Genomic DNA, 27,470 nt, shown 5'->3' with positions numbered 1-27,470 from the left:
GGGAGGGAGGAAGGAAGGAAGGAAGGAAGGAAGGAAGGAAGGAAGGCAGGCAGGCAGGCAGGCAGGCAGGCAGGCAGGCAGGCAGGCAAGAAGGACTGAATTTATTAATCTGGGTGGGGTGGAACTTCAAGAAAAAAAGATAATAGAGCCACAAAAAAGAGGGTTTTCAATTTTAAATAATTAATTTTAATTTTTGAAGTGGTATGCCTCTATTTAACAAAACGCACACACAAAATCATCAGACTGGCAGAGCTATTGTCTCTGATTTCTCCACTGGCTAGGGCCATCTGCCTTGAGACATTTATGTTTGTGGCTTTGGCTGTGCTTCTCAGAATTAGGACTGTTTTTTAGGTATCTGAGCATATGCCAACCATCTGAAACATCTGTGTAAACTGATGTGAGACACAGTGAAAACCCCATACCAAACATAAACGGAGTGGGCTTACCTGATGTGCCCGGCTGGCAGTTGCACTGGTAGCCATTGACCAGGTCGATGCAGCGACCATCGTTCAGGCAAGGGCTGCTATAACATTCATCAATCTGGTCACTGCAGATGGCGCCCATGTACCCAGGATTGCAGATGCAGGTGTAGGAATCAATACCATCCTGACACTGACCATGGTGGCAAGGATCGGGGTCACAGTTGTCAATGTTCTCCTCACACAACACACCAGTGAAACCTTTGGAAATAATTTTATCAAGGATTCTCAAAAACCAAGGCAGATACTCCACACCAGAACACAAGTGTAGCTACATCCATTTACTCTACACATACCATGTGTGGTCAATTAATACTGCAGGTCTTGAGCAGTAGAAAATGACTATCTGCATTGATTTAGAAAGCATGCCTGGAGAGAGGTGCTTAAAATAAAGATTTCCAAATCAAATTTTAGAACTGAAATACGTTTGCAACTGATCAATAGTTTCATTGCAGAGATGCTCTAACTGCATCTTCATTTTTTATTAGGCTTCAGGTATAACAGCTCAAAACATTTTTCCTTTATATATTTATCTTTGTATTTCTTTCTTCCCAAGCCCAATTTACAGGTTAATGATTTCATGTATCTTATGTTCCCAGTTCTGACTTCGGAGGTAAGAGAGCTTTATTTTACTTCTCTTAGCTCCTCTGACAGTATTATGCATATATAGTAGTTTTAAATAAATACTGGTTGAATAAAATGAATGAACCTGTTACAAGCATTTAAAAGAAAGAGAGACAAGAGTTCCTTTCTTTGAGGCTTAAATAGACAAACATTATATCTTTCCCTAGAAGACTCCAGGAGACCTCTCCCCACTTTTAAACCTGAGCTAAAGGTTTTTAATCTCTTTGAAACTTATCTTCTACAAGAAGAATCTGGCCAGGGAAAGACAAAATTTGGATTCTCCAACAAAGGGCAACTATTTGCAAAAAGAAAGAAAGTGGCTCATCTGAGTTGTCCTAACCTAAGTAGGTCTAATACTTGAAATATTAACTTTTTGTACTAATTTTCACGACTAAATTTGCTTTTCTGTGATCAGAAATAAATTATATGCATGATGCCTATAATCTTTAAGACCCCATTCTCTAAAATTAGATAATGTCTTCAATTATATAAATAACTTATTTCTCAAGCAGTCAGACAATAAAGAAGTTCACTTCTAATAATTTCTAACCTTTCTGTATAATATTGGCCTGTGTAAAAGGAAATGTGTAATAGGGAACATCTGGCTTACTGAAATCCAATCCCAAGTACAAAATGTGATTACAAACCCAGAAATACAGAATATTTGTGCACAGATCATTTTTGACTCTAGTTGCAGAAGTCAGCAAAGAGGACCCAAACTTTCCCAGTTAGAGTTTTCTCTCCTGTCATTTACACACTTGACTTTCAATCCTATTTGGTGTCTTTTATGCAGAATACCCCTGCACTTGTACACATTCAGCCTTTAAATTTCTGGGCCTTCTTTCAGTCACTTGCTTCAAGAAACACAGAACCAGGCCTCCTGTTGAGAAGCCCCAATGAAAAATAGCTTTCAACTGGAATTCTTCTCTTTCCTACATGAGTAAATCTAGCCAGCTGGAAACTTACTGCTGCCAAAGTCTGTCCCAGAAAGACATGGATACCAAATGGAAATATCTGGGCCAGACCACTGTTGTGGTGGAGGAGGCAGGTGCTGTAGAAAAAGAGAGCAGCAAAAAATTTGCTAGAAGCAGCTCTTCCTAAACACAGAGGACCCCCTGGGAGTGGACTGACCTGGTAGAGCAGCTAGCAGAGCACAGGGACAAATACCCTATTTTGTTCAGATGGACCTACCAAGGAGACGAAGAGTGAGAAGAATCTTACCTGTGGCACACTGGCATTCATAGCCATTCGGGTGATCGATACACTTTGCCCCATTCAGACACGGAGTACTGGAACAGTCATCAATATCAATCTGGCAAACTGGCCCAGTAAAACCTCAAAAAGGGACAGTGGTAACATGAGTTGAAGGATTATCTTGCATCTTCCTTTACTATGAGAATGATGTCCAAGGAGGGGTGGGTTAGGTTACTGGCAGGGCTTATACCAATGGGTCAATAAGCCTATGCTTTATTATTCTCCCCAACAGGTAACTGGAATAACCAGGTGACACTCAATCAGAGGCAGTTGTGGTGTGTCTCCACCATTGCTTCTTCACAGACAGACTTCACTTATAAAGGAAGGATGTAGGAAGTGAAATTTATAGGTGGAACCGTCAAACGAGTAACTGTAGCTTCAGAGGCAATGGAAACCTTCTCTCTGAAGATACAATGGGGTAAGATGCAGTCTATGGAGGGCAATTTGGCATATCTTCAAAAATAGCTTGAGGAAAAAAAAGGAGAGACAGAGAATCCTGGAAAAATTGGCATGTGTTTTCTGTTCCTTAACTCATGGGTGAAATGTCTAAAAATAACAGTCTCACAGAGGGCCTTCAAGAATACGACCCATGGGAAAAAAACAAAATCCCTATAGCCTACAACTAAGGCTTCTGTGAGGTATGAACATTCTGAAATATACACACAGACAAAGAGGTCATGGGCCATTCAAGAATAGACTTGGACTTCTGGCCACAAAGGATTTGTAAGATATAGTAGCTAAAACAAATTCTCTATTTCTGTACACACACACTCCTATCACCAAGCACTTACTCTAATGATTTCCTCATGCACAGCCCACACACGTTCTCTCCCTGCTGTCTTCCCTGTGGTCAGTTGGCTTTGTGCTTTAAGAGAAAACAGGGCCAGGTGGTGGGCACTTACCAGGAGGACACAGGCACTGGAAACGATTGACTTTATCCACACACTGCCCATTGTTCACACAAGGGTTGCTCTGACATTCATTTATTTCTAATTCACAATGCACACCTTTGAAACCTAAACAAAACAGACCACACAAGTGGCTTAAAGAGACAGAAAGGTGTATTCCAGACAAGGAAGCACAAATTTGCAATGATAACTACATTATCTGCGAGTCCACACACTCCTGCAGAGAGAAAAGGAACTCTGCCATGATGAGAAATAGTCACGCCAAGGATCAAGCAGGACTGGGCATACTGTGAGATGCCCATGTTACTGTGAAAAGTGGGAAGGGATTACTTTAAAAGACATTGGCAAGACCTAGCATATAAATAAGGACTGCTCCATATTTTCTGTGATAAATCCATACTTCCTGGACTGTGGAAGGCCCAAAATGTCCCCACTCTATGTTCCCAAAGACAAGCCGAGCTGGAGCTCGTGTTGCCTTCAGGGTGCAGTTCAAGGTCAGGAGTGCCTTTCAAGGCTGAAGTAGCTGGCAGCCTTCATCAGGCAGAGCAGCCAATGTTAGCCATCATTTCAAGCTGGATTTGGCTGTATCCTCTGAAAATTAAAGACATGGTCTCTGCAGAAGAGCTCCAGAATATAACTAAACATGTACTGCACTTTAGATAAATGGAAACTTCCTACATAATTGTGGATAAAATTTATTTCTATAAATGGAATGGTATGGTATTTACAATTACATGAAGGTATCAGGAAAACTTGCTATGTAAAGGATTCTTACAGTAAATCATTTTTGAAATTTTCTATTACATGTGGATTTTGATGTAACAGGCTTGTTTAACTTGGTCTACATAGTTTGATGAATTCTAGCACTGCCTTACTCTTTGAGGAAGGAAGGTTTGCTTGTGAACCCTGACTTCTTCTAGTCCCCAGTCAGCAAAGGAAATCAAATGCTGACAGAGCTCATCAGATTGCAATAGTATACTGAATGCTCTACCAAGAGAAGTTTAGAACAGTCCCTCCTCTCTAGACCCCACATGCTGATGGGCCCATTTACCTGGCATGCACAGACATGTGAAGCCTCCAATCTTATCCAGACAGGTAGCATCATTCTGGCAGGGATCTGAATGGCACTCATTGATGTCCATCTCACAACGAGGTCCTGCATAACCTTTCAGACACTCACAGTGGAAGGCGCCATCTGTGTTCACACATTTTCCTGCATGCTCACAAGGATTGCTATTGGCTGAAAGACACAAGTACCAATTACTGGGATCAAAGCACTTGAGTTTCCACAAATGTGAACAATAGAAGAAGATCTGACGGTTATAGCATCAGGGCCAGGCCTTTAATAATATCATTCCCAATATTCTTTTTTCCTTAATTTAAAAAGAAATAAAAGCAGAGTATCCTCAACTGTTATGCATTTCTGCTATTGCAGTTTCTGCCCAAACTGTCATTGAGGTATGGCTTTATATTAAGAATCAAGTACATACCTTTCATACATTTAATCCCCAGAATGGAATATATGGTTATGGTTATGCTGAAAGGTCACCTGTAAACACCGGCCACATAGCAAGAGGAATCTGAGGTTTGGGTGTATGCAACTTGCTCCTACAGTAAACTGTGCTTCAGTTTAAACATTTGCTGAGCTCAACAAACACTTCACAGAATAGAAAAAGTTCTGGGTACTCACCCATGGCACACTCATCCACATCTTCTGTGCAGTCAGCCCCTTTGTAGCCTTGGGGGCAGGTGCAAATATACTGCCCATTTAGGGGGTTGGTGTCACACAGTGCCCCCTTGTGGCAAGGATTGCTGATGCATGCATCATCCAGATGACACAGGAGACCTGTCACAGGGTGGGGCAAAGGAGAACTAAGAGAAAATGTCCTTCACTTGGGGAAGAGCTTTCTCTTTCACCCAGGAGGGAAAACCTCATGATCAGTTCCTCAGAAACCAACATGGAGATTTATAGGCAACTTCCGCTTTGCCTGACCCTACCCTGGGGACATGCTTGGCTACCAGCAAAGTACCTAGCTGCAACCCTAGACTCTGATCCTGAGCCCTCAGCTAGACCTCTCCTTCAGTGCAGAGACATCTACAGGCCAGAAAATAAGAAGACGGAGATAGGGGCCAGGCGCGGTGGCTCACGCCTGTAATCCCAGCACTTTGGGAGGCCGAGGCAGGTGGATCACAAGGTCAGGAGATCGAGACCATCCTGGCTAACACGGTGAAACCCCATCTCTACTAAAAATGCAAAAAATTAGCCGGGCATGGTGGTGGGCACCTGTAGTCCCAGCTACTTGGGAGGCTGAGGCAGGAGAATGGCGTGAACCCGGGAGGCGGAGCTTGCAGTGAGCCGAGATCGCATCACTGCACTCTAACCTGGGCGATTGAGCGAGACTCCGTCTCAAAAGAAAAAAAAAAAAAGGAGGCGGAGATAGGAAAATGGAGCGACCATCCAGATAGTGTGCCAGATTTAGCAAACAAAATAGAGGATGTCCAGTTGAATTTTAGATAAACAAGAAGTAACTTTTAGTATGTCTCAAATATTCCATACATCCTACATTTTATCTGGAATCCTACTTCCCCAATATTATGCTACCTGATGATCATGAGGCCACCTGAACACCATCAGCCTCTACTACAGTAGCCTTTTAATAGCACCAACATTCCTGATTCAGGTGGCCCCAGGTCTCTGAAGATATTACTAGGCTTCCTGTTTTATATAGTTCACATGGGAACTGGATTTTCCAGTCTGCAATTAACTTAAGAACAGGTAACTAAGGCTTCTTCCACAAAGTTGGAGCTAGGGCTTTTGGAAAGGCATCCATGAAAGAACATTTCAAAACTGCTGGGCAGAAAGTTCTCCCAGCTAAATTATCTTCTCCCATCACCTTCCCCCTTACATTGCTCTCCTTCTCCTAGAACTAGTAGCTGTTAAATTGAGAGGTGAGAGGAATGCTAACCCGGTAGCATGTAAAAATCTTCCCTGAGGGGAATATTTTCATAGACATTGAGGGTTAGAAGGCACTTAAATGTTTCTCTCCTGCCAACTTCTTCTGAGTAAATAGATGGTTTCTTCTTAAAATGAAGCCTGTGGATCCATTTATTAGCCATTTTATCTTAATAGCTGAGGTGCTTTTCAGTCTAAGATCTTAAGGACTTCAGCAGATGCTCCAAAGACAATAGTTACTAACTTTCCTTTTTTGGAATGAAAAACTAAAGTATGTAGAGTTGAGAAGAGAGCCTAAAGTCCTAAGGAAGAAGACTATCTTCACAGCACTTTGGTTAGCAGGTTACATTTCTGGAACAGTCCTGAGTGATATGTTCCCACTGATGGTAACTCAAAGAATACAGCTGTTTGGGATGAAAGAGAAGGCAGAGTCCTGAATGCCGCCTGCCCCTTCCCCGTTTCTAGCTCTGTCCTTCTGCTAACCTACCTGCCTTCCCCTCTGGGCACATGCAAGAGAAGGAGGCCACACGGTCGATGCAGGTGGAGCCTGGAGTACAGGAGGCGAAGGCACAATCATCAATGTTCTCACTGCAGTCATCTCCACTCCAGCCGTTGACACACACACAGCCATAGCCTCCATTGCGGTTGGCACAGGTGCCCCCATTCTGACAGGCATTGGGCTGCAGCAGGCATTCATCCACATCCTCTGTGCAGAACTGTCCTATTAGGGGAAAATTATTTTTGATTAGAGCTCTTGAGTCTCAAAGGATTAGTACCATACCAGCCCCCACACACACTTCTTCTTCATGTGATCTGTCTGAAATTAAGGCAAGCAGAGCTCACAGAAGGCTAGGTCTTCACATGAATTTTAAGGCCAACTTGAGCCATCCAAATGACATTTATTCCAGGCAAATCATTTCAAGATGAATAGAATAGTTCCTACCACTAGAAACTCTAACTAAACATGAGGGTTTAGCCAACCTATCAAAGAGAAGGTAAAACCTGTAGGACCCTTGAGTTAACTAATCCCTGCGTCAATGAACATATAAGTAAGAAGAGCAAGGAAAGAAGAGTACAAAAGATGAGTAAGAAAAAAAAATGAGAAGGAATCTATATGCCAAACATTAGGGTAACTGTTCTATATCTTGACTGTATCAATGTCAATACCCTGCTTGTAATATTATGCAACAGTTCCATAAGATGATGTTACCACTGGGAGACACTAGATAAAGGTACAGGAAATCTTTCTGTATTAATCCTCATAACTATGCAAAACTACAAGTATCTGAAAACAAAAAGTCTAATTTTTGAAAATGTTAGGGCAAGCAATATAGGGTAGAGAGAAGACATGAAAGATGTTGAAAATCTCTGGTGAAGTATGGATGTGAAGGGCAAGGCCAAGAATAATGAGAATGCAGCAAGCTGTGCTCAGCCTGAGGCACCCCATACTTAAAGGATGGGGATTTGTGGAAGAAGACATGGAAAGTCCACCCAATGTACTAGGAGATGGAAAAAGGACTGGTATGCACTGCCTGAAAAAGACCACACTAAAGGAAGCTAAACATGAGCCCACATCTGGCTAGGTTGCAGGCCACCAACTACAGCAACAATGGAGACTAAGGCAAAGGCTCCTAAGTCCCTTAGCAAAGAACAAGAGAATGTCTTCAACTTACAACCCAAGAATCTGTGATTAACAAAAGCAGTATAGGGCCAGATCATATGAGCGATAAAATAAATTGGTGGTTGGTTTTATTTGAGGTCTTTTAAAAACAGTTTAGAGAGCTACCAAAGGAACTAAAATTTAGATCATCCAAATTCTCTAAAACATGGTAAGTTGTTGAAAATTAAAAAAAAATGTCAAGGTGTCCTTCATTCTTCCTTTGTAAATAAAACTCAACAAATAATTTTAAAAGGCACTCTGATAAAGAGGCCTCCTAATAAAAAAAAGAACACAGTATTTGTGCTTAGAAAATGCCAAGGCTATCTCTAGACTCGGAATACCTAGCAATTTGGCTCATGTATCTGTAGAAGGCCTGTTAACCATTATTACTCACAGATGCTAGTTGTGTCTGACTTAACCTGACTGCCTGTTCTTTATTCCTATCTAACATGTACCTCCATTACTATAGAACCAATATCACTCTATCACACTTATTTGGTACTTCTGTCTCCCACTGCTTGGCTGCAGTTTAGAGGGTTTTTTGTATTCCCAGCCAAGAGCCAACTGCCTAGGATGGCAGGATGGGTATGTGGATGTCTCCAGAACTCTGTGTTCAGCATAACCCTTCCATGCTCCTCTCCTAAGTCCAGCCATATAATTCTTGAAAGAGCAACTGTGTCTTTACATGATCAAACCCTCCTGGCCATAGCTGACTGACCCAAGATGGGCATCTGATCCAAGCTACATTACTGTATCTCTCCCAAATTATTGGAGTAGGACCACTTTGCCACATAGACCAAAAAGATGAGAAGGCTGGTCTGCAGAGAAAGTGATATGGGTGAATGAGAAGTGCACAGAGAGCCAGGCACAGTGGCTCACACCTGTAAACCCAACATTTTGGGAGGCCAAACAGGAAGATCACTTGAGCCCACAAGTTAAGAGACCAGCCTGCAGGCACTACTCGGAAGGCTGAAGTAGGAGAATCACTTGAGTCATGATCATGCCACCGCATCCCAGTCTGGACAACAGAGCAAGACCCTATCTCAAAAAAAGAACAATAGAAAAGATGTGCACAAAGGGAAAAAAACATGGTGGCATTCAAGTTGTTGGTTCCAATTGTTACTGAAGCCCAACTACCAGTAAGCCTACTCAGTGTCATAGCCATTCTGAGAGATGCCCCTTGCAACAGGTCTTTCTAATTTGAAATGAGGTTGTGTCAACTGCAACCCAAAGTATTAACACAGAAAGAGTGAGTGATGAGGCAGTGAATGTGGGAGGTAATGAGGGAAATGAGGGAGGAAGGAAGGGAGAAGATGAATAAGAAAGTGACAACACTGAGGCAGTGAGTGAGGGAGTGACTGAAAGGAGTGAGCGAGGGAGGCAGTGCGTGAGAGAGTAAAAGATGGAGGGAGGTGAGAAAGGGAAGGAAGGAGTCAGTGAGTGAGTGAAGGAATCAGGGAATGAAGGAGGGAGTGAGTGAGCACACTGGCAATAATCTCCCTCAGGGCAGATGATGTCATTTATTACAGAAACTTTGCTGTCTTATAGTGCTAGCAGAAATAGTACCTCAAAGTAATGAGAGCTGTGTTATTAGGATGCAGGTGGGATTGAGAAATGAAAACATGACCAAGAAGTAGGTGAAGAGTTACTGCAACATGAAAATTGCTGAGTCTCATCTATTATATTTATGCTAACTCAAATATCCACAATACCCACCAACCAAACTGACTTGCTGAATGTGAACAATTTAGATGTCATTTTCCTTTATTGAGGCTTTGTGATCATTTTGGGTACTTTAAGACACAATGTGTTTAAAGTTATTTTGTATACATTTCTTATGCACTATAATAAACAGACACTGAAATAATGTAGCAAGACAAAGTAGGTAAATAAAGGAAAGGAAATGTGGCACTCTCGGGAAAGGAAACCAGTAGCCATTGACTGCCTACTGAGAAGCAAGCACTGTGCTTGGACTCTCATAAAAATTGTCTCATTTATATCTCAGGAAACAGTCTCAGAGAGGTAAAATAATGTGCCTTTGTAAGACAGTGAGTGAAGGACAGTTGAGATTTGAACTGGAGCTGCCTTACTCCAAAACTCTTAACAAAGACCTGAGGTGAGAATCTGACCATATCCAGCCATCTCTGCATGTCTTGGGCTTCCCAAGGGCACACAGGCATGGGGAAGTGGATGGGATGGAGGAGGTGAGGACTCATCATGACTCAAACAATTGATTACTGGAAACACTTGTGACTGCAAACTCCTGTCTAAAAGGGAAATGTATTTTTAGGTACAGTCCACTGTTTTTTTGTTTTGTTTCGTTTTGTTTTTTTCTGAGATGGAGTTTTGCTCTGTTGCCCAGGCTGGAGTGCAGTGGTGCGATCTCGGCTCACTGCAAACTCCACTTCCCAGGTTCACGCCATTCTCCTGCGTCAGCCTCCCGAGTAGCTGGGAATACAGGCACCCGCCACCACGCCTGGCTAATTTTTTGTATTTTTAGTAGAGACAGGGTTTCACCGTGTGAGCCAGGATGGTCTCGATCTCCTGACCTGGTGATCCGCCCACCTCGGCCTCCCAAAGTGCTGGGATTACAGGTGTGAGCCACCACACCCGGCCAGTCCATTGGTTTTTGAATGAGACTGAATTTTGAAGATTACCTGTCTTCACTGAACACCTTTGGACCATGTATCTGTTCGACAGTGCTTGTTAGGGACAGGTAATTTAGAGATCCAAGAAGACACTGGCTTATAAGTAATTAGCTACTGGATGGATCACACTTCTCTAAGGTTCAGGCACATTTCTACAGATTCGCATTTTCTCCTAGTCCCATTTCTGCCAGATTATTTTCTCCCTATTAAACTTCTATCAACTGGTTCTAAAATTCGGATTAGGAAGAACAGTAACCAGGATGGCCATAACACTTGCTTATTCTAAAATTCCCAGTGGAACATCTGCTACAATACAACAACTTCCTTCACGTCACCACCCTCCTGGCACAGGAAAAACCAGTGCAGAAGCCTAAAAATAAAAAACTTCAGGTTCAGGAAGGTAAAAAAAGGAAACAAAATCTTCCCAAGTTCACACGGTTGGTGAGTGAGAGTGCTGCACTGAAACCCGGATTGGTCTGACTGCAAATCTGATGCTCTTTGACTGCAGCAGAGTTGAGTATTCAGCCCTGGATGTGATCAACACAATCCACAGATGAGGTCCCTGATCCCAGGGTCTTACAGCACCCTGAGAGGGCACAGGTGCATAAGATAGTTAAGGAACACTCGTATTAGAGAGGAATAAAGGCACAAGGTCACCAGATACTTGAGTGGGAAAAGTTCTTGGCAATCACCTAGAGGTCTTAAGTGTATGCTCTACGGTCATTGAGCTTATCCCACTGGCGCAAGAAAGCACCAGCCTGGGCTGGTGGTTGAAGATTTACAGAGGAAAACAGGATTAAGTCTTAAACATATCAAAATAACTGGAGTGTATTCTTTGGCTGGGGTTTTAAAAGAAGAAAAATTTGGAGGTCATTGAGGCTTTGAATTTGAGTATGAATTCGGAACTTGATACAACAAAGAGGAGGATGAGGAAAGACATGATCAATATTGTGTTTGAAGGTAAGTTGACCAATAGAATACAGAAGGGATTAAGAGCAAATGAGTTTATGTTAGTAGGGAAAGGAGGAGAAAGCACTAAGTTATAGGCTACCTAGCAAATAAAAGCCTTTGGTGAAAGAGGAGAGCTGTATTGTTTCCATGTCCTACCAAGCTACTAAATCTTCAATACAAACAAGTGTCAGCATGTGTCATCACCTGTGTCAACACACAAACTTTGCTGGTGAACTCCCAAAATGTTGCACAAAGCTCAGGTAGGCAAGTTTTCAAGGGCAATAATTATCCCTCTCACTAATTTCCACCTGCCAGATATTGCAGGCTACTGTCATTTTTTTAACATCAGGACTGAGGTAGTGGACTAGCTAGGCTCTTATTTCCTATGGGCAAAAGAGAAAGAAAATAACTTGTTTTTAAAAACTACCCTCTCTAATGCCACAATGACTCTGGAACAATCTGAAATGAAATGTCAAACTAGCATATCCTTGGCTGATACCTTAAACACTGAGTGCCACCTGTAACTACTGACAATTTTCTGGTTGATCACTTTTGCCTTGTAAATATATTCAAATCTATACCTCTCCTTTGTACAGTTTATGCTAACCACAATAACTTTTGTTGATTCCTCAAACATTGTAAGTTTCCTCCTGCCTCAGTGCTGCTGCAGAAGCTGCTCTGTCCACCTGAAACATTTTTTCCCTGCTTATTCACATGGCTGGGTACCTGTCTTATCAAGAGAGTAGGTCTACAAATGCACATCTCATGATTCTCCACCACTGCATCATTCCATTCAATCCATCCTGGAATGGATCACAAGCTGTGATTTTATATTTATTTACTTTTCACAGTCTCTTTCCCATTTCTCTATAAGCTCCAGGAGGACAGGGACGGTGTCTGCCATTCACCTTGGTATCTATGCCAGCCACTGCACTAGACACCTGGTGTCAGTGGTGAAACTGACCTTGGACAGCATCTAATCTAACATGCTCATTTCACAGATGAGGAAACTAGGACCTGAGAGGTATAGCAACTTGTCCAAATTTGCACAGTTAGTTGGCAAAAGAATTAGAAGTGAAAATAGTTCAGTGCTGATAAAGACTTTGGGGTGTGAGATTGCTACAGATCAAGTTAGTTTTCAAAATAAAGAAGGCCAATCTGAGCTGACTGTTGAGGGATGTAGGGAAAGAGGAAGAAGCTCAGAGTACTACAAGTGAAGATAACATGGCATTAGCAACCCACCATTAGCAAAGGAAGTATCCTGTTTTGGTTTTGCAGGAGTAGGGTCACCTCTATGCTGATCTTTTCTTGTTGCTCCATCCTCTGGCTTCTTCAGGCTGAACAAGTAACATTATGGGCACAGTCGGCCAGGCGCGGTGGCTCACACCTATAATTCCAGCACTTTGGGAGGCTGAGGCAAGTGGATCACGATGTCAAGAGATTGAGACCATCCTGGCCAACATGGTGAAACCCTGTCTTTACTAAAACTACAAAAATTAGTGGGCATGATGGTGCATGCCTGTAGTCCCAGCTGCTTGGGAGGCTGAGGCAGGAGAATCACTTGAACCCAGGAGGCGGAGGTTGCAGTGAGCTGAGATCGCGCCACTGCACTCCAGCCTGGCGAGAGAACGAGACTCCATCTCAAAAAAAAAAAAAAAAAAAATTATGGGCACAGCCTGTGGCAGTAAATATAACAGGGTGAACCTAAGAGGTCTGTACTGAAATAGAAACCATGGCCTGGGCCTCATTAGCACCACGCTTCAGCCAAGTGAGCCAAGGACCACGGAACAGTCAGCATTTATGAGCTGTAACACGCGGGGACACAAACAGCTCATTACGGCTCTCTCAAGGCAACGGCCCCACCCACAAACCACTAGTTTGACTTGGAGCTACAAGAGATGGGTAAAAAATAGAGAGGGACAATAAGAGAAACAAAGAAAAGAAGAGAAAGGAATTGAAAAAAGTAAGGTGCTAAGCCTCGGCTCTCACCCTTTCCAGTCATCTCTTAACTGTGAAGTCTGTGGGAAAAAGTTTGCTCACATCACTGGTCCTGTTAAGGGTCAACTCTCATTGCAACAACAATCTCCACAAGAGGAACAAATAAAAAATGAGCTTGGCTGGCCCTTGCCCTGACCCTGCTACCTTCTCCTCTATGGCTGAGTCAAAAGAGCTCCATCTCCAATATACCCTTCCAACCAGCAGTCACCCAAGCCTCTGAGTTCTGGAGTTTCACCTCTTTCTGTATCAGAGAAGATCATTCTTGTGACTTCTATCCTACAAAACCTCAGCTCTATACACAGGAGACTTTCTATCACGCTGCTGAAGTTGGAGATGAAGAACAAAGAACAAGCTTGGGTGAAACATTCTGTATAAACACTGCTGTCTGCAGGCCCTACCTACTGAGAGGATGGTCTGGGAGTATCGATGTGACTAAGGGGATAATGTAGTTGTGGAAAGGATACTCATACAGAATAAACGCAAGAAATTTCTCCACTAATTCTAGACACCATCATCTTTTTCAGGACTTCTCAAAGGCCTGGTTTCCCTGCATCAAGACCAATGTATTTTTTAATGAGCTGCCAGGATGATCTTAACATGTAAAGCGGACTGTGCCGCTCACTTGCTCAAATCCTTTGATGAATTATTTTGCATTTACAATAAAACTCTAACACCTCCCTATGTTTTCTGCCTATCTCTTTAAGCTCTAACCATGAAATATCACTAGCTCCAGCCACTCTGGGCTTTTTTCATTTCTCAAAATGATCACATTCTTTCCCTCCTCAGTGGCTAGCACATGTTATTCCTTGTGCCTGGGATAGTCTTATCCTCTCTCTCCCCAACTCCTACTCATTGTCTATGTCGAAAATGTTACCTTCTCAAAGACACCTTACTTGCCTGTCACTAAACACAACTAGTTCTGCCTGTTAATATGCTCTCCAGATACATTCTACGTTTCCTGCAAGGCATTTAGTACAGTTCAAAATTTTACGGAGAATTATATTGTCTATGCCTGTGTTTCTCACTAGACTGTCAGTGCCATGAAGAAACGGGGGGGAGCTGTTTCCCTCATCACTGAATCCCCAGCATGCAACACAGTCCCAAGCTTAAATAAATATTCCTGAAATGAATGTTTATCTGCTTAAAGTTCTCTTATCTAAGTTATCCTAATCCCAAAATAATAATCATCTTTCAACTCACCCCTCTCATAGCAACAAAGAGTGTCTCTATTCTGTTCCTACCCCAAGTGTCTATCACCCTTGTCTACACTACCAGTCCACACACAAATCCCTCATCCCAGTCCCCTTCCTGTGTCACTAAACTCCATCTCATTTGTACCACACCCAGATTCACCTTGCCTTTGCCCACTAGTCCTTCAACTACACCTCAAGGGCAACTCTACATTAAGGTGCACAACTTCCTTCTTTGACTGAAACCTGAGTTTTCCCTAAAGGCACCAGCCCAGTCAGCCCTCTGCGGTAGAGCTCCTGCAGTCCTCCTCTTTCAAACACTGCCACCGACAAGAAACTAGGGGAGAAAGGGTGGGTTTTCTCTTTATTCCCCAACATCACTATTAACCTCAGCAGTAAAAACATATGTACTGAGTTATTTCTAGGTTCCAGATGTGATGATAAGTGCTTTACATTGATTGTCAAATGTAGTCTTCATATATAGTCTAGTTTTACAGATTTAGTACAAACTTGGTGCACACTGAAGAAAAATACTAAAGTATCTTAGAAAGGTAAGAAGAGCTGTGAATTTGGAGATGAGGTTGGGCTGGGAACGACTGGAAAATTGAATGCTGTAATTCATTCATTCGTTATCTAAAAAACATATATGTATACACACACACACACATACACAAACACAATGTGCCAGGCTCTGACTATACACACTGGGATTATAATGGTGAACAAAACAGCCATGGCTTCTGCCTGCAGAACTTACAAATAGCAGATTTATAAACAAATAAACAATGATGACACAGAGTGATAGGTGCTTTCATAGATACCTATTGCCTTGGGAGTACAGAGTAGGGAGAATAGAGAGGAACTAGAGAATGAAACTTTTAAGAGAAGGCCTGGGAGGAGCGTACAAGAGGGGAGAAGTGTGTGAGAGGGTGTGTAGAAAAAGGGTGGAGTGCGGAGTATTTCAGGCAGAAAGTATAGGCTTGAGTTGAAGAGACAGCATGGCTCACTTGAGGTAATGAAAAAAAATTCTTGTGGTTGAATTATAAGAAATGCATTAGGGGAGTGCAGAGAGGTGTGCTGGAGAGGGAGCTACATGCACAGCCTTGGGACTAAATCCAAAGACAAGGAGGACCCACTGAAGTGTTTCCAGCAAAGAGATGACTCGATCCAATGCATGCTTCAGAAAGTCCACTCTCTTGCAGTGAGGAGAATGGACTGAACTCCACCTCACACCTCCAGGTCAACAAAAACTTCAAGCACTGCAGAGTCCAGGCTCCTGTGGCCATTATAGCAACGAGAAATACTGCAGTGCATCTGGGGCAGATTCCGAAGGCAGCAGCACTGAAAAGCATCCAGGCTCAGCCACTGTGTAGATTGCCATGGAGGCTGGGCCAGTGCGGGGCATTCAGAAAGCTGACCCCCACCACAGAGAAGAAAGTGGTGCCAAGCTTTGGTCTCCTGCTAGGAGGCCCCACTCTCTGGCTCTCCCCACTTCCTTAGGCTGCTGGGTTGTTGAGCCAGTTTACATAAAAGCCCCTCGCTGCACCAGGAGGAAAAATTAGCTGCAGCCAGGTTGAGAGCCCCTGTCTATGGGCAGGCAGTTACTCTGCTCAGAATGAATAAAATGGAAAAAAAACAACATGGCACCTATTAAAAGATTCTACAACATAAAACATGGAGAATGTAATGCTTAAGATATTGATGAAAAGCATACTGGGAAAATTATTCACTTCCAGGAGCTAATACATTTAGAAAGAACTGGTTCTGTATGCTCAAGACATTTAGACATATTTATGTTCTACAAAGAAATAAAAAATAATATAGGACATTAGTCTCTGATCAAAGGGGCTGAGAGGCAGGCAGAAGAGGCTACAAAGGACTGACCTGACAATGAAGAAGTATAAGTCAGTGTTATAAAGAAGAACCTTAAGAGAGCTCTCACAGAACACAAAACAAAAAATGAACAGATTAAAAATCAAGAGAGATTTTAGCCCTGCAGACGAAAGAATGAAGACCTAATACAAAGATAATAGGTTTTCCTGACAACTCTACAACAAATGAAAAAGAGAGCAGGGAGCCCAGTGTTACTTATGAAAAAGAAGAAACACTCAACTGGCATTGCATTTCCCTAGAATAGTAACTGGAAGACACAAAGGAACAATGTGTAAGAACTTGATGAGATTAATTCGTGACCCAAGACTTTGATATCTAGTCAAGATACAACTTGTGTATGAAGGCAACTAAACCAAAAGACAGTTTTTGAATAACCAAATGGGTCCAACATGTAACTCCTCTGAAATAAAATTATTCAAAGATACTTATTTAGCTAAAATGTGAATGAAAATAAGGAACTCAGAAATGAAAATGCTGTGACATAATTGCACTGGTAGTTAGCACAACACAAGTAACACATAAAACAAAGTTAAAAATATTATAAATTGGGTTATAAAACTGTAAATATCAAGAATAAGTTTAAAGAATATTCATATGTTTATAAATTTGATAACAATAATATAAATATTGAAACCCAGATTATTTATATAAAATCTAGGGAGTGAATGAAAGATATCAGAACTAAAAGTATGCTAATTCCTCATCTTCAAGAGAAAGAAATCAATAAATACATTCTAATTTCTGACATTAAAATTAGATAGATGAAGTCCTTTAAAGATTAAAAAAAATTCATAGTATAATATAAATTATCACACCATGGTCTGTTGTTCTCCTGGACCAATTTCCTTTTCCTAGAGTGACAAGTGCGTGGCTTACGTTCTTGCTCTTTCCTCTCCTGTCTCACATGAAATCAATATCTGGGTTGAGGACCACTAAGGTTATCTGAATCAAGGGTTCTTACTTTTCTCAACCTCATAGACCTCCGTATCCACTCCATATCACAAGCACACTCACATTCTACACCCCTGTTACAAGACACTCATTGTTCTCATCCAAGATCTCCAACTTGGTACTTCCACTCTCTGACTATAACTTCCCCATCTTCTTCCTTTCTCATTCCCAGTAGACATCTTACCTAATGTATTCCCCACTAAAACCTGTGAGAGTAAACCCCTTCCAATAATCCATTTCATTAGCCAATGTCCTTTGAGCTGCCTTAGCTCTTAGTGTAGCTGAGCTCTATGGTCAATGAGATGAATAAAGTTTCTACCTCCTATAACCCTGCGTTGTGTCTCTCTCTCTCTTTCTTTTTAGTTGTGCAAAATCTTACATAGTGATCTAAACCCATTTTGCTCCTTCCTCCTTCCCCAGGCCTACTTTTTTCTTTAACTTCCTGCAATCTAGCTTCTTAGTCTTGTTTGTATTAAAACTGTATTTCAGAAAATTTCTAATAACTCAAATACTCTAATGAACATTTTGCGGTTATCATTCATATTTGAGTCTCCTGGTTGTCACTTATTAATAACCATGGTTTGTTAAAATCTGTCCTGGGAATGTCAAAATAAGTAAGAGCAGTTTCCTGCCTTCCAGAGACTGATAGTCTCTTAGGCAAGCTGAGCACATAACCCAGTAAGAGTAGTGAAATATTACAGGAGCTGCCACCGAGGCGTTTAGAGTTGAGTTCAGGGCAAGCTTCTAAGGCTGCATCCTTTGACTCAAGGATGCTATCATGGCTGAGCTCTCTTCCCACCTCTCAGACCTCCCCTTTTCTCACTTTCCTTCTTTGGATCCCATTCCTCATCCATTTTCTGAAGGGTGGATGTTTCTCATACTTTGGGTCCAAATCCTCTGTTCTTATCACTCCACCCAATTTCCCTCACAGACTTGACACATTCCATGGTAACCAAAAGACTCAAAATCTGAGTCTCTTGTCCCTGCCTGTATTCTGAGCTCCTGGGTCTTACATGTTTTTCACTTGGAAAACTCATCTCCAACTTACCATCATCTCTACCCTATTTCTCCATCTCTGTCAACAGTTCCCATCCACTACTCAGACTCAAAACAGAAGTTCACTCTTCTCAATCACCTTCCTTACGCCACCAAGTACTTAGATGCTTCCCAATTCCTACCACTGTTTCTTTCAAATTCACATTCACACACACTTTCTACTTCCTAGTGTGGTTATGTGTGGACTTTCTTATGTCTTCCTAGTCAATTTTATCACTCTTAAAATAGGAATCTTTTTCTTTGTTTCTCTTACAGTATCTAGCATAATATATTCCCTGTAGCAGTTGTTCAATAAATATCTGTAAGTAGGTCCAATAGATAAATTATTGAACCTCCTAACAACCATTCCACGGGGGCTTAGAGAGCCATGAAGTTAAACTGGATCATGCCTGTAACATAGCCAAGGCAACACCCTGAGTCACTGACTGCAGGGCAGGAAAGATCCTGCAGTCTCACCTCCTGCATGTGGGGCTAGACTATCTACTCATCCTTGTTTCCACCAACAGCGCCACTAATCAACTCTGGCATATCTGGGGCAAGGGTGCTTCAGGTTAGCACTGTGGCAGTCTGCCCAACTGATAGAAAAGTGAATTTGGGGTGAGGAGGTAGAATTCAGAGAACAGGCTTATTATAAAGTCCTCACAATCAAGCTGACAGCAGAGAAATTGAAATATGAGACCTTTTTCCCATTCCTCCATGCAGAATACAAATGAGAATAACTTTTCAGTCCCAGATTTAAGTAGTTTACTCTCTCAGTCAAAAAGCTCCATCCCTACAGTCTTAAACAAGTAGAAAAATGGTTGTGAGAAAAGCCTCACTCTAGAGAATAACTCATCACCAGCTAGAGGCTGGACTGAGACAGGAATATCCAGCTCAGAATAAGAGCACCATGAGGAAAGTCTCCATTCCCAGACACGAGGAGCTGATGCACCACCTCTGGCGAATGTACTTGCAACTCACGCCAAACATTTTTACTGAAATGGGAGCACCAACAGCAATGGAAACCTCCCCCAGCTCTTGAGGCTCATCATGCTCTAAAGGAGAGCTGAGAGAAAGTGTGGTCAGTTTTCTTTGACTCATATCCACCTAACTTCCATTGTTCACTTCTGCTTCATGTCCCAGAGCACTATTCCAAGCCCATGCTGAACTTACATTTCTGGATTAATAACAAGCACAAGAAAATAAATCACATCTGCCCCAGAAGTGAGCCCAAAGTCAAAAGCAGCCACAGAGAGGAATTTGTGAGTTGAGCTAAGGGTCAACATTAATTCTGAAGGAAATGAACCTTTAAAAAGAAAATTCAAATAGCAGTCTATGTAGACAAAACATTAATCTATGCTGCTCTAATAAATTTTGAGCCCTTTAAAATCTTTTTTTCCTTAAATGGGTATCTGCCAGAGCAGAAATTCTCTGATAAGATGGTCTGAGGCCAAATACAGTATAATAAAGACATTTGTGCTCTATCTTCATCCAACTCTCAGGTCTACTTCTATTTCCTAAAGGAACATCCAGTATTCAGGCTTATCCCTCTAAGACAATTCCTATAAAGAAATAAATCATCTCCCCACACCCACTCCCTAAGACCAATTTCTTTTTTCCATCTAAGCTTAAGCTAGTCCACAAGAGTGATAGTTTTTGAAGGCACAAACAAACACTAATTAGACAGCCACTGTAGGTAAAAACGCCTGCAGTGGGGTATAACACAGTTCTGCCCACAGGCCATGGGGAAACCATCTATTCCTCTACCTCAGGGCTAGAACAGATGCTTCCACAAAGCAGCAGCAATGGTAATACCTACAGACCATTTTTGTATCTGAAGTAATACTGTCCAACTGAAATGTAATGAGAGTCACAGATATAACTTTAAATTTTCCAGTGGCTACTAAAACATTTAATAGTAAAAAGGAAATAGAGGAAATTAATTTTAATATTTAATTCAATGTACCAAGATGTATTATTTCAGCATCTAATCAATATTTAAACATTATTAAAAAGGTATCTTTTTTCCATATGAAGTTCTTTTTTTTTTTTTTTTTTTTGAGACAGGTTCTCAGTCTCACTCTGTCCCCCATGGTGGAATGTGCAGTGGCATGATTAGCCTTCCAAGTGACCAGGACTACAGGTGCATGCCACCACACCCAGCTAATTTTGTGTTTTTTGTAGAGACAGGGTTTTGCCATGTTACGAAGGCTGGTCTCAAACTCCTGGGCCCAAGAAATCCATTCATCTCAGCTTCCCAAAGTGCTGGGATTAGAGGCATAAGCCACTGTGCCGGGCCATACTAAGTCTTCAAAATCAGTTATTTGACAGTTACAACACATCTCAATTCACATTAGCCATATTTCAGATGCTCCATAGCAAGATGAAACTAGGGGCCACCATACAGAATAGGATGGATTTAGAATGTTTAGCATAATAGCTGTTTGCAGAACAAATGAAAAAATAAACTTTTTATTGCATTTTTTATTGTTTCAATATCCCAAGAGAGAGATAATAGCAAATAAAGGCTCTGAGAAAAGGAGGCTGACATATTTATCCTAAATCAAACCATGAATAGAGCTGGAAAAAATTCTACTCGTCTTGAAGTGTAGAACTTGCTACAAAAGACCAAGCCTTTTATGTATATGTACTTACAAAACAAAGCCGTAACTATCAGGTTCTTCTCATTAAAAGAATGGCAAATTTAGAAATCTCCATTTATTTAAAATTAATGCCTATCTTTTCTCAGCCCTATGGTCCTACCCATTCTTTTTCAGATAGCTGGCAACTTCATTTCCTTCATTTCCTCAACCCACTACTCCAACGCCTCCTTTTTCATTTTGTCAAAAGCCAGACCAAATAGTTAATGCTTCAAGTCTACAGCTGGAAGTTGTAAAAGGAATTCTGAACAAAGTTGTAGTAGTCTCTTAGGTGTAGAGAAAAAGCATCAGACTGAATCTAAAGCATTTACATAATGTTAACTTCTAACCTCAAAGTAACCAGCTAGGTTCTCAAAAAGGGAAAACACAAGGAGTAAATCACCAAATCTTAGGATAATGAAATTATAAATGAAATTTTCAGTCTATTAAGAAAACCCAAAGTTCTTCAAATAAAACAATATATAGAAAAAAGACCACAGATTTGAGCACAGATTTGGAGTTCAACAAGCCTAGATTCAAACCCTAACCCAACCACCACAGGTCTTGGGCAAATTATTTAACCCTTTTGAATATGCATCATTATCTGAAAAAAAGATATTTAAACTCTATCTCTAATACAGTTATTGAAAAGATTGTACAAGATAAAACATTGTAATCAGCACAGTATTTGAATGCTAACAAACATTAGTTAACTCCTACTAGATCCCTGCTCCATTCACTTATTTAATTTGTGTAACACAGAAAATACTAATCTGAATTTATACATCTAATATTGGTAGAAATATAAGCCCTATGACACAAAATTTTCCTTCTGCTTTTCTCTTTACAATGGGATAGGGGCTGGGATGGTAAATAGCTTAGCTACATGCTACTGAGAACAAAGGTCTGTAAGGAGTGCTAGTAACTGCTGTCATCAATAGTCCAACTGCCCCCATAACTCGGTACATCCCTCACATCAAGTATATAATAATATCAATACAAACGTGGTAACTGTTATCACAGGGGAATACATGGGGTACTAAGGGAGTCCAGAGTAGAACATTTAGCTCAGCCTGGAGAGAGATCACGGAAGCCCTCCTGAAGGAGGTAACCACTTGATCTGAGTCAGCCATGCCAAAAATGATGAGAAAAATGGGGGAGGAGTGGAGAAGGAAACCCTAGAGAAAAGGAATGGTGTCAATGAAGACACAGGATGTGAAGTACTATGCAGTATGTACAGGAAAACTGGGAGCAGAGAACTGCTAGGGCATGCCGCTAGATGCATGAGGAGACTGGGGAAGCAGACAGGGCTGAGGCCATGAAAGGCTTCATATAACAGAAGAAGGATCTTAGACTTTATCCTGTTGATGATGGGCAAGGCAAAAACAAGGCTTCTCACTGGGAATCAAAGAATTGGTATGAGTGAAGAAGAAAACCTGTGATGAATAACAAAAAAACTGAAGGTCACTCTAAATGACAGAGAGCAAATCAAAAGAAATAAAATTGCCACATTAAACTTATTCATGATCTCCACTACCCTTTTTGGAAAATATAAAAGCAGAAACATCTTATAAAGACTTCTATAAAAAAGAGGCATTTATTAAATGTCCTGGGATAAGAAATTTGAATAAAATATCATTTCACTGGGAAAGTTTTCCCCAAGAGCAGGCCTTCCTAATTAATATCAAAGCAAGAAAACAAGTGTGGTATCAAATAAAAACCAACAACAATACTACAATGCTGTTTAATCTTCACTGGCATCAGAAGCCTCAGTACTACACAGTTACTCTCACACAGCAAGGAAAAGATCAGAATGTGGTCAAGTTCTTAACAAGTATCTCATCCTGTCCAATACTGTAAGGATCATTAAAAAGAGAAAAAAAAAAAAAAACCATAAATTTTTCTAGTTACTATATGTCATGTAATTAACTTTACAGTAATTTTTTAAGTTGAAAAAATAGCCTCTGAAAAGTCTACCACAGGAAAATGGCAAAAACTAGAAGAGAGAATGTGACAAAAAGTACAGAGGGCTAAAAGTGTAGTTCTAGGATCAAAACACCATGAAGAAATTCTAGGGGAACTCCCAATTCTAGGAAAACCTGGTGGAAAAGTATTAAAAGGGACAGTTTGGGGATTAAAAGTAGAAATGTTTGGCCTCCCTATGAAGTCGTGTGATTGAGTTTTAAATGCTTTTCATCTTTTCTATTCATAGTCTATAGTTTTAAAGAGTACTCTAAATAATTAGATGCTATAGATAAGGAAAAGAAATTCAGAGACACTAAAGAATACCAGGTAGTAATGACTGCACTTCAACATCAAGATTCTTTGTAGGAGATAGCCCCACTACTGGTGCTTTAATTTTTTCTTATAATACTAACTTCCTCTTGGGTTTCCACATTAAATTAATTTCTCTCAAAAAGGCCCAGCTCTTAGTCCCTTAATCAGTTCTTAATTGTCTCTACTTTCAGTAGATAAACAAATATAAAGAGAAATTAGAACCAAATGTCTGCATAAATCACTCAACCTGCCTAAGACTACATGAGAAACTACCAAGAGGCTGTAAAATTAAACAAGACTACCCTTCTAATGTTAGAGGCAGAAAAATCTATTTTGTCCTGTGTGCAAAAAGGGATAGAACTAAAAAACAAATGTAGGATGCATATCATAAAAATAATGTTGTTAAGAGTACCTGCCCAACACTTTGCCTAGTTATAGGACATGACATTAAGACGGGACAGATCTCTGTCCATGAACAAATAAGCTCTGAACTCTTGTAGCCTGTACAATTTATTTGAGCATTTCAGGAAATTTCTCCTCTTTAATATTTATTAAGCATCAACTACGTTCCAGGTAATGTCCTGCTTTTCCCAGATAATAAGCTTAGAGTGTAGCAGTAATGCTCTTCTCTCATATCTGCCACAGCATCTAGCATGGTGCTGAGTTCAGAGTTGCTGATAATACCTGTGAAAATATGTCTTTGAGTGAACATAGGAGAATGTATGAGGTTAGTACAATAAGCAAAGATCTAGCATGGAGATCCTGCTCAGTTCACATACTGGTTCCAGAGCAGGCCTAAGATTTTTGTTACTGATATTTTAAAAAAACAGTCTGCCTCTGGTCACCAATCCATACCCCATTCTGGTGGATTCTCCACACTGTACATACCTGTCCATTGTGGGGGGCAGCGGCAGTTGTAAGTGTTGACCCCATCCACACAAACCCCTCCATTCTGACACCTGTGGTTAGGGCAGTCATCAATATTCCTCTCACAGGTGCTCCCTTCAAAACCTGGTAAATAAAGAACAAAAGAAAATGGTGAAATCTCATGCAAAAGAAACGACCTGCTCTGTTCCCACAGAACATGGTTATTAAAACAGAGCCACTTCATGACTTCAGTTCAACAGCTGCTCACCCAGGACTCACCATATGAAAAATCCCCAATTCTCTGTCTTCTCTGGCCTCAAGCATAGCTAGACAGTGAAAGTGATTCATTGTGCCAATGGCATGCCTTCATAGTTACCTCACAAGTATTTCAAAATGTTTTCATGAAATAAAATCCCAGGGATGATAAATGTCTATTTGGGACAGAGATATTCAAGGGTTCTGAAAAAACAGGGTATTAGATTTTCCACAGCTCCATGCCAGACTAATGGGAAGAACAGATAAAATATTACCTAATTAAATTTAAGTTCCTTTTATTTTTTTTCTTTGAATGATTGCTAGGCCTCCAAGCCAGGTGAGAAAGGGAGTGGAGGAGGATATTGGAAAAACACTGAACTTAAAGTATGAAGACATGGGTCAGTCCCAATCTCACCACCTGCAAGCTATTCGTACATGGTAAACTAAAGTTCCACATCAGCTTCCTCACCTGTAAAAAATGAGGCTGATTCCACTTGCCTATCCTGTCTTTCTAATTGTAAGTGCCACATCATGAAAAAGTGCTATACAAATGTTAAAAGGTATCTGAAAATTGGGTGGCATTATTACTAGTTAAGCTTACCAGCACTTCAAATTCATCAGCCTCTTCTCTAAACTTATAGCATTGCTTCCTTTCTCTTAACTTTTCTTTTATGAAAATGAAACTAGTACACCAAACTTCACTCTAACTGCCCACAATGTGGTCCTTCGTAGTTTATATGTTGGGCCTCTTCCTTTCTCTTTCCTTGCTACCAAACTCCTGAGCTAATTAAATAGAAGACTACCAGCTTCTATTATAAACATTCTCCTATTTGAAATATAGTATGATTACATATTTGGCTTCCTCAAAATATCCCTTAAGGTTCCGCTCTCTCACTCAAAATACTTATTGGGCCTTACATTAGGCACTGGTGATACAGCAGTGAGTCCTTGCTTTTGTGGCATTTATAGCCTGGTGAGTGGGACATGCATCAATCACACTTTGCTTTATTCCTTACCGTAAGTTATTGTGACATTCTACATCTGCTCTGCTACATTGGAACATGGCTGATTTCTCTTAATACAATGGCGGTCATATAAATAAGTATAAACTGAGTGACCAAAAACATTAGTCAAAAATCACTCCAGGGAAGACAGAAATCACTGAAGGCTTTATTGAAGGAAATTATATTTCTCCAAGCATTTGGTACTCAGTCCATTCAAGCAGATGAATCACTAAGGAAGCCTGAAAGAGACTATGAAAATATACTCAAATTTCAAAAATGTATATTACTCATATTTCATATTACTCATATAGAAATATGAGTCTTACAAATAGACTGAGCCAGAAAATGATGAGCCATTGAAGCCCACCCCTACAGAATCTATGGGACCTACTAGGTCCTTGAATAAGAACTAGGTTCAGAGTTGCTGCCCAATAATACCTGTGAAAATATGTCCTTGAGTGAACATAGGACCAGCCCCTAGTCTGGATTCTTGATGAAGACATTCTTTGGAAAATTTAAAGACATAGTTTTAGATTGTTGGGGAAAATGGGGCCCTGGCCTACAACTGCTAAACTTAAGAGGTCTGGTGGTGTACTAAAATGTCAATGATCATCCTCTCCCTAACTCGATCTCTCTGATGAGCAACACTAAATACAGTTGACTAGGGTGTCAGGGAGGTAGTAAAGCCCTTGTAGCTAAACTATAAGGAATAGAAACTGTGACTCTAACTTTATACTAGCCAATGTTACAACTAACTGAATTCACCAACCACAGACAAATTAAGAAAGCAGAAGCATTTCAGCAGAACCACAACAGAAAAGAAATAAAGTGTTTTCTTTTTATAACTGATTGACTACTGTTGAGGTACTTCTTCCCTGTCAATAGGTAGGTAGGTAGGTAAGAGGGGAGGTAGGTAAGACAGCTATTTCATGGCTAAAAGCATGGCTTCTGGGGCCAAACTGTCTAGGCTCAACTCTCAGCATTGCCATGCAATAGCTGGGTGAACATGAGCAAGATACTTAAACTTTCTTGGGGAATTAACAGGACCTACCTTAAATGGTTTTGTAAAGATTAAATGAATTAGATAAAAACAGCTCTTAATTCAACAAATGGTCCTGGGACAACTAAATATCCACATGCAAGAGAATGAAGTTAGACTCCCTCCTCGCACACAAAAATTAACTCAAAATGGATCAGAGACCTAAAGGTAGGTGGTAAAATTATAAATCACTTACAAATAGTAAATCTTTGTAATGTGGGACAAGCAAACTTTTCACAAATATGACAGAGAGCACAAGCAACAAAAGAAAAAATAAATTGTATTTCATCAAGTTAAAAACATTTGGGCTGAAAAGGATATCATCAAGAAAGTGAAAAGACAGCATACAGAATGACAGAAAATATCTGCAAATCGTATTATCTGATAAGAGACTTGCATTTAGGATATATTTTTAAAAACTATTACAGTTCAATATTAAAAAGATAAACCAATTATAAAGTAGGTAAAGGATCTGAACAGACATTCTCCAAAAAAGATACATGATGACTAACAAGTATATGAAAAGATGTTGAAAATCATCAACCATCAGGGAAATGTAAATCAAGACCACAATGAGATACACACTTCACATTATGGATGAATATAATAAAAAAGACAGATAATAACAAGTGTTGATGAGGATGTGGAGAAACTGGAATTCTCATATACTGCTGCTTGAAATGTCAAATAATGTACCCACTTCAGAATAGTGTGACAGTTCCTGAAAAGGTTAAACAGCATTACCATCTGATGCAGCAATTCTGCTCCTAGGTATATACCCAAGAAATATGAAGATATATGTCCACCAAAAAATTATACAAAAATCTTCATAACACAATTATTGA

General features: G+C 40.6%; 1 protein-coding gene across 1 annotated transcript in view; it reads right to left on the bottom strand.

The window, feature by feature from the left end:
• Positions 1-27,470, bottom strand: part of NOTCH2 (notch receptor 2) — a 161,156-nt gene that overhangs the window by 51,178 nt on the left and 82,508 nt on the right. The window contains 7 exon segments of the mRNA XM_017864160.1: positions 447-680; positions 2,325-2,438; positions 3,260-3,373; positions 4,317-4,505; positions 4,956-5,111; positions 6,706-6,939; positions 24,349-24,471. Of these exon segments, the coding sequence (XP_017719649.1) occupies positions 447-680; positions 2,325-2,438; positions 3,260-3,373; positions 4,317-4,505; positions 4,956-5,111; positions 6,706-6,939; positions 24,349-24,471 (1,164 nt within the window).

This window comes from Rhinopithecus bieti, unplaced genomic scaffold (assembly GCF_001698545.2).
Source record: "Rhinopithecus bieti isolate Rb0 unplaced genomic scaffold, ASM169854v2 scaffold_74731, whole genome shotgun sequence".
In the NCBI taxonomy this organism is placed as follows: domain Eukaryota; kingdom Metazoa; phylum Chordata; class Mammalia; order Primates; family Cercopithecidae; genus Rhinopithecus; species Rhinopithecus bieti.
Note: the sequence above shows the minus strand (reverse complement) of the source record. Positions and strands in the feature narration are given on the sequence as shown.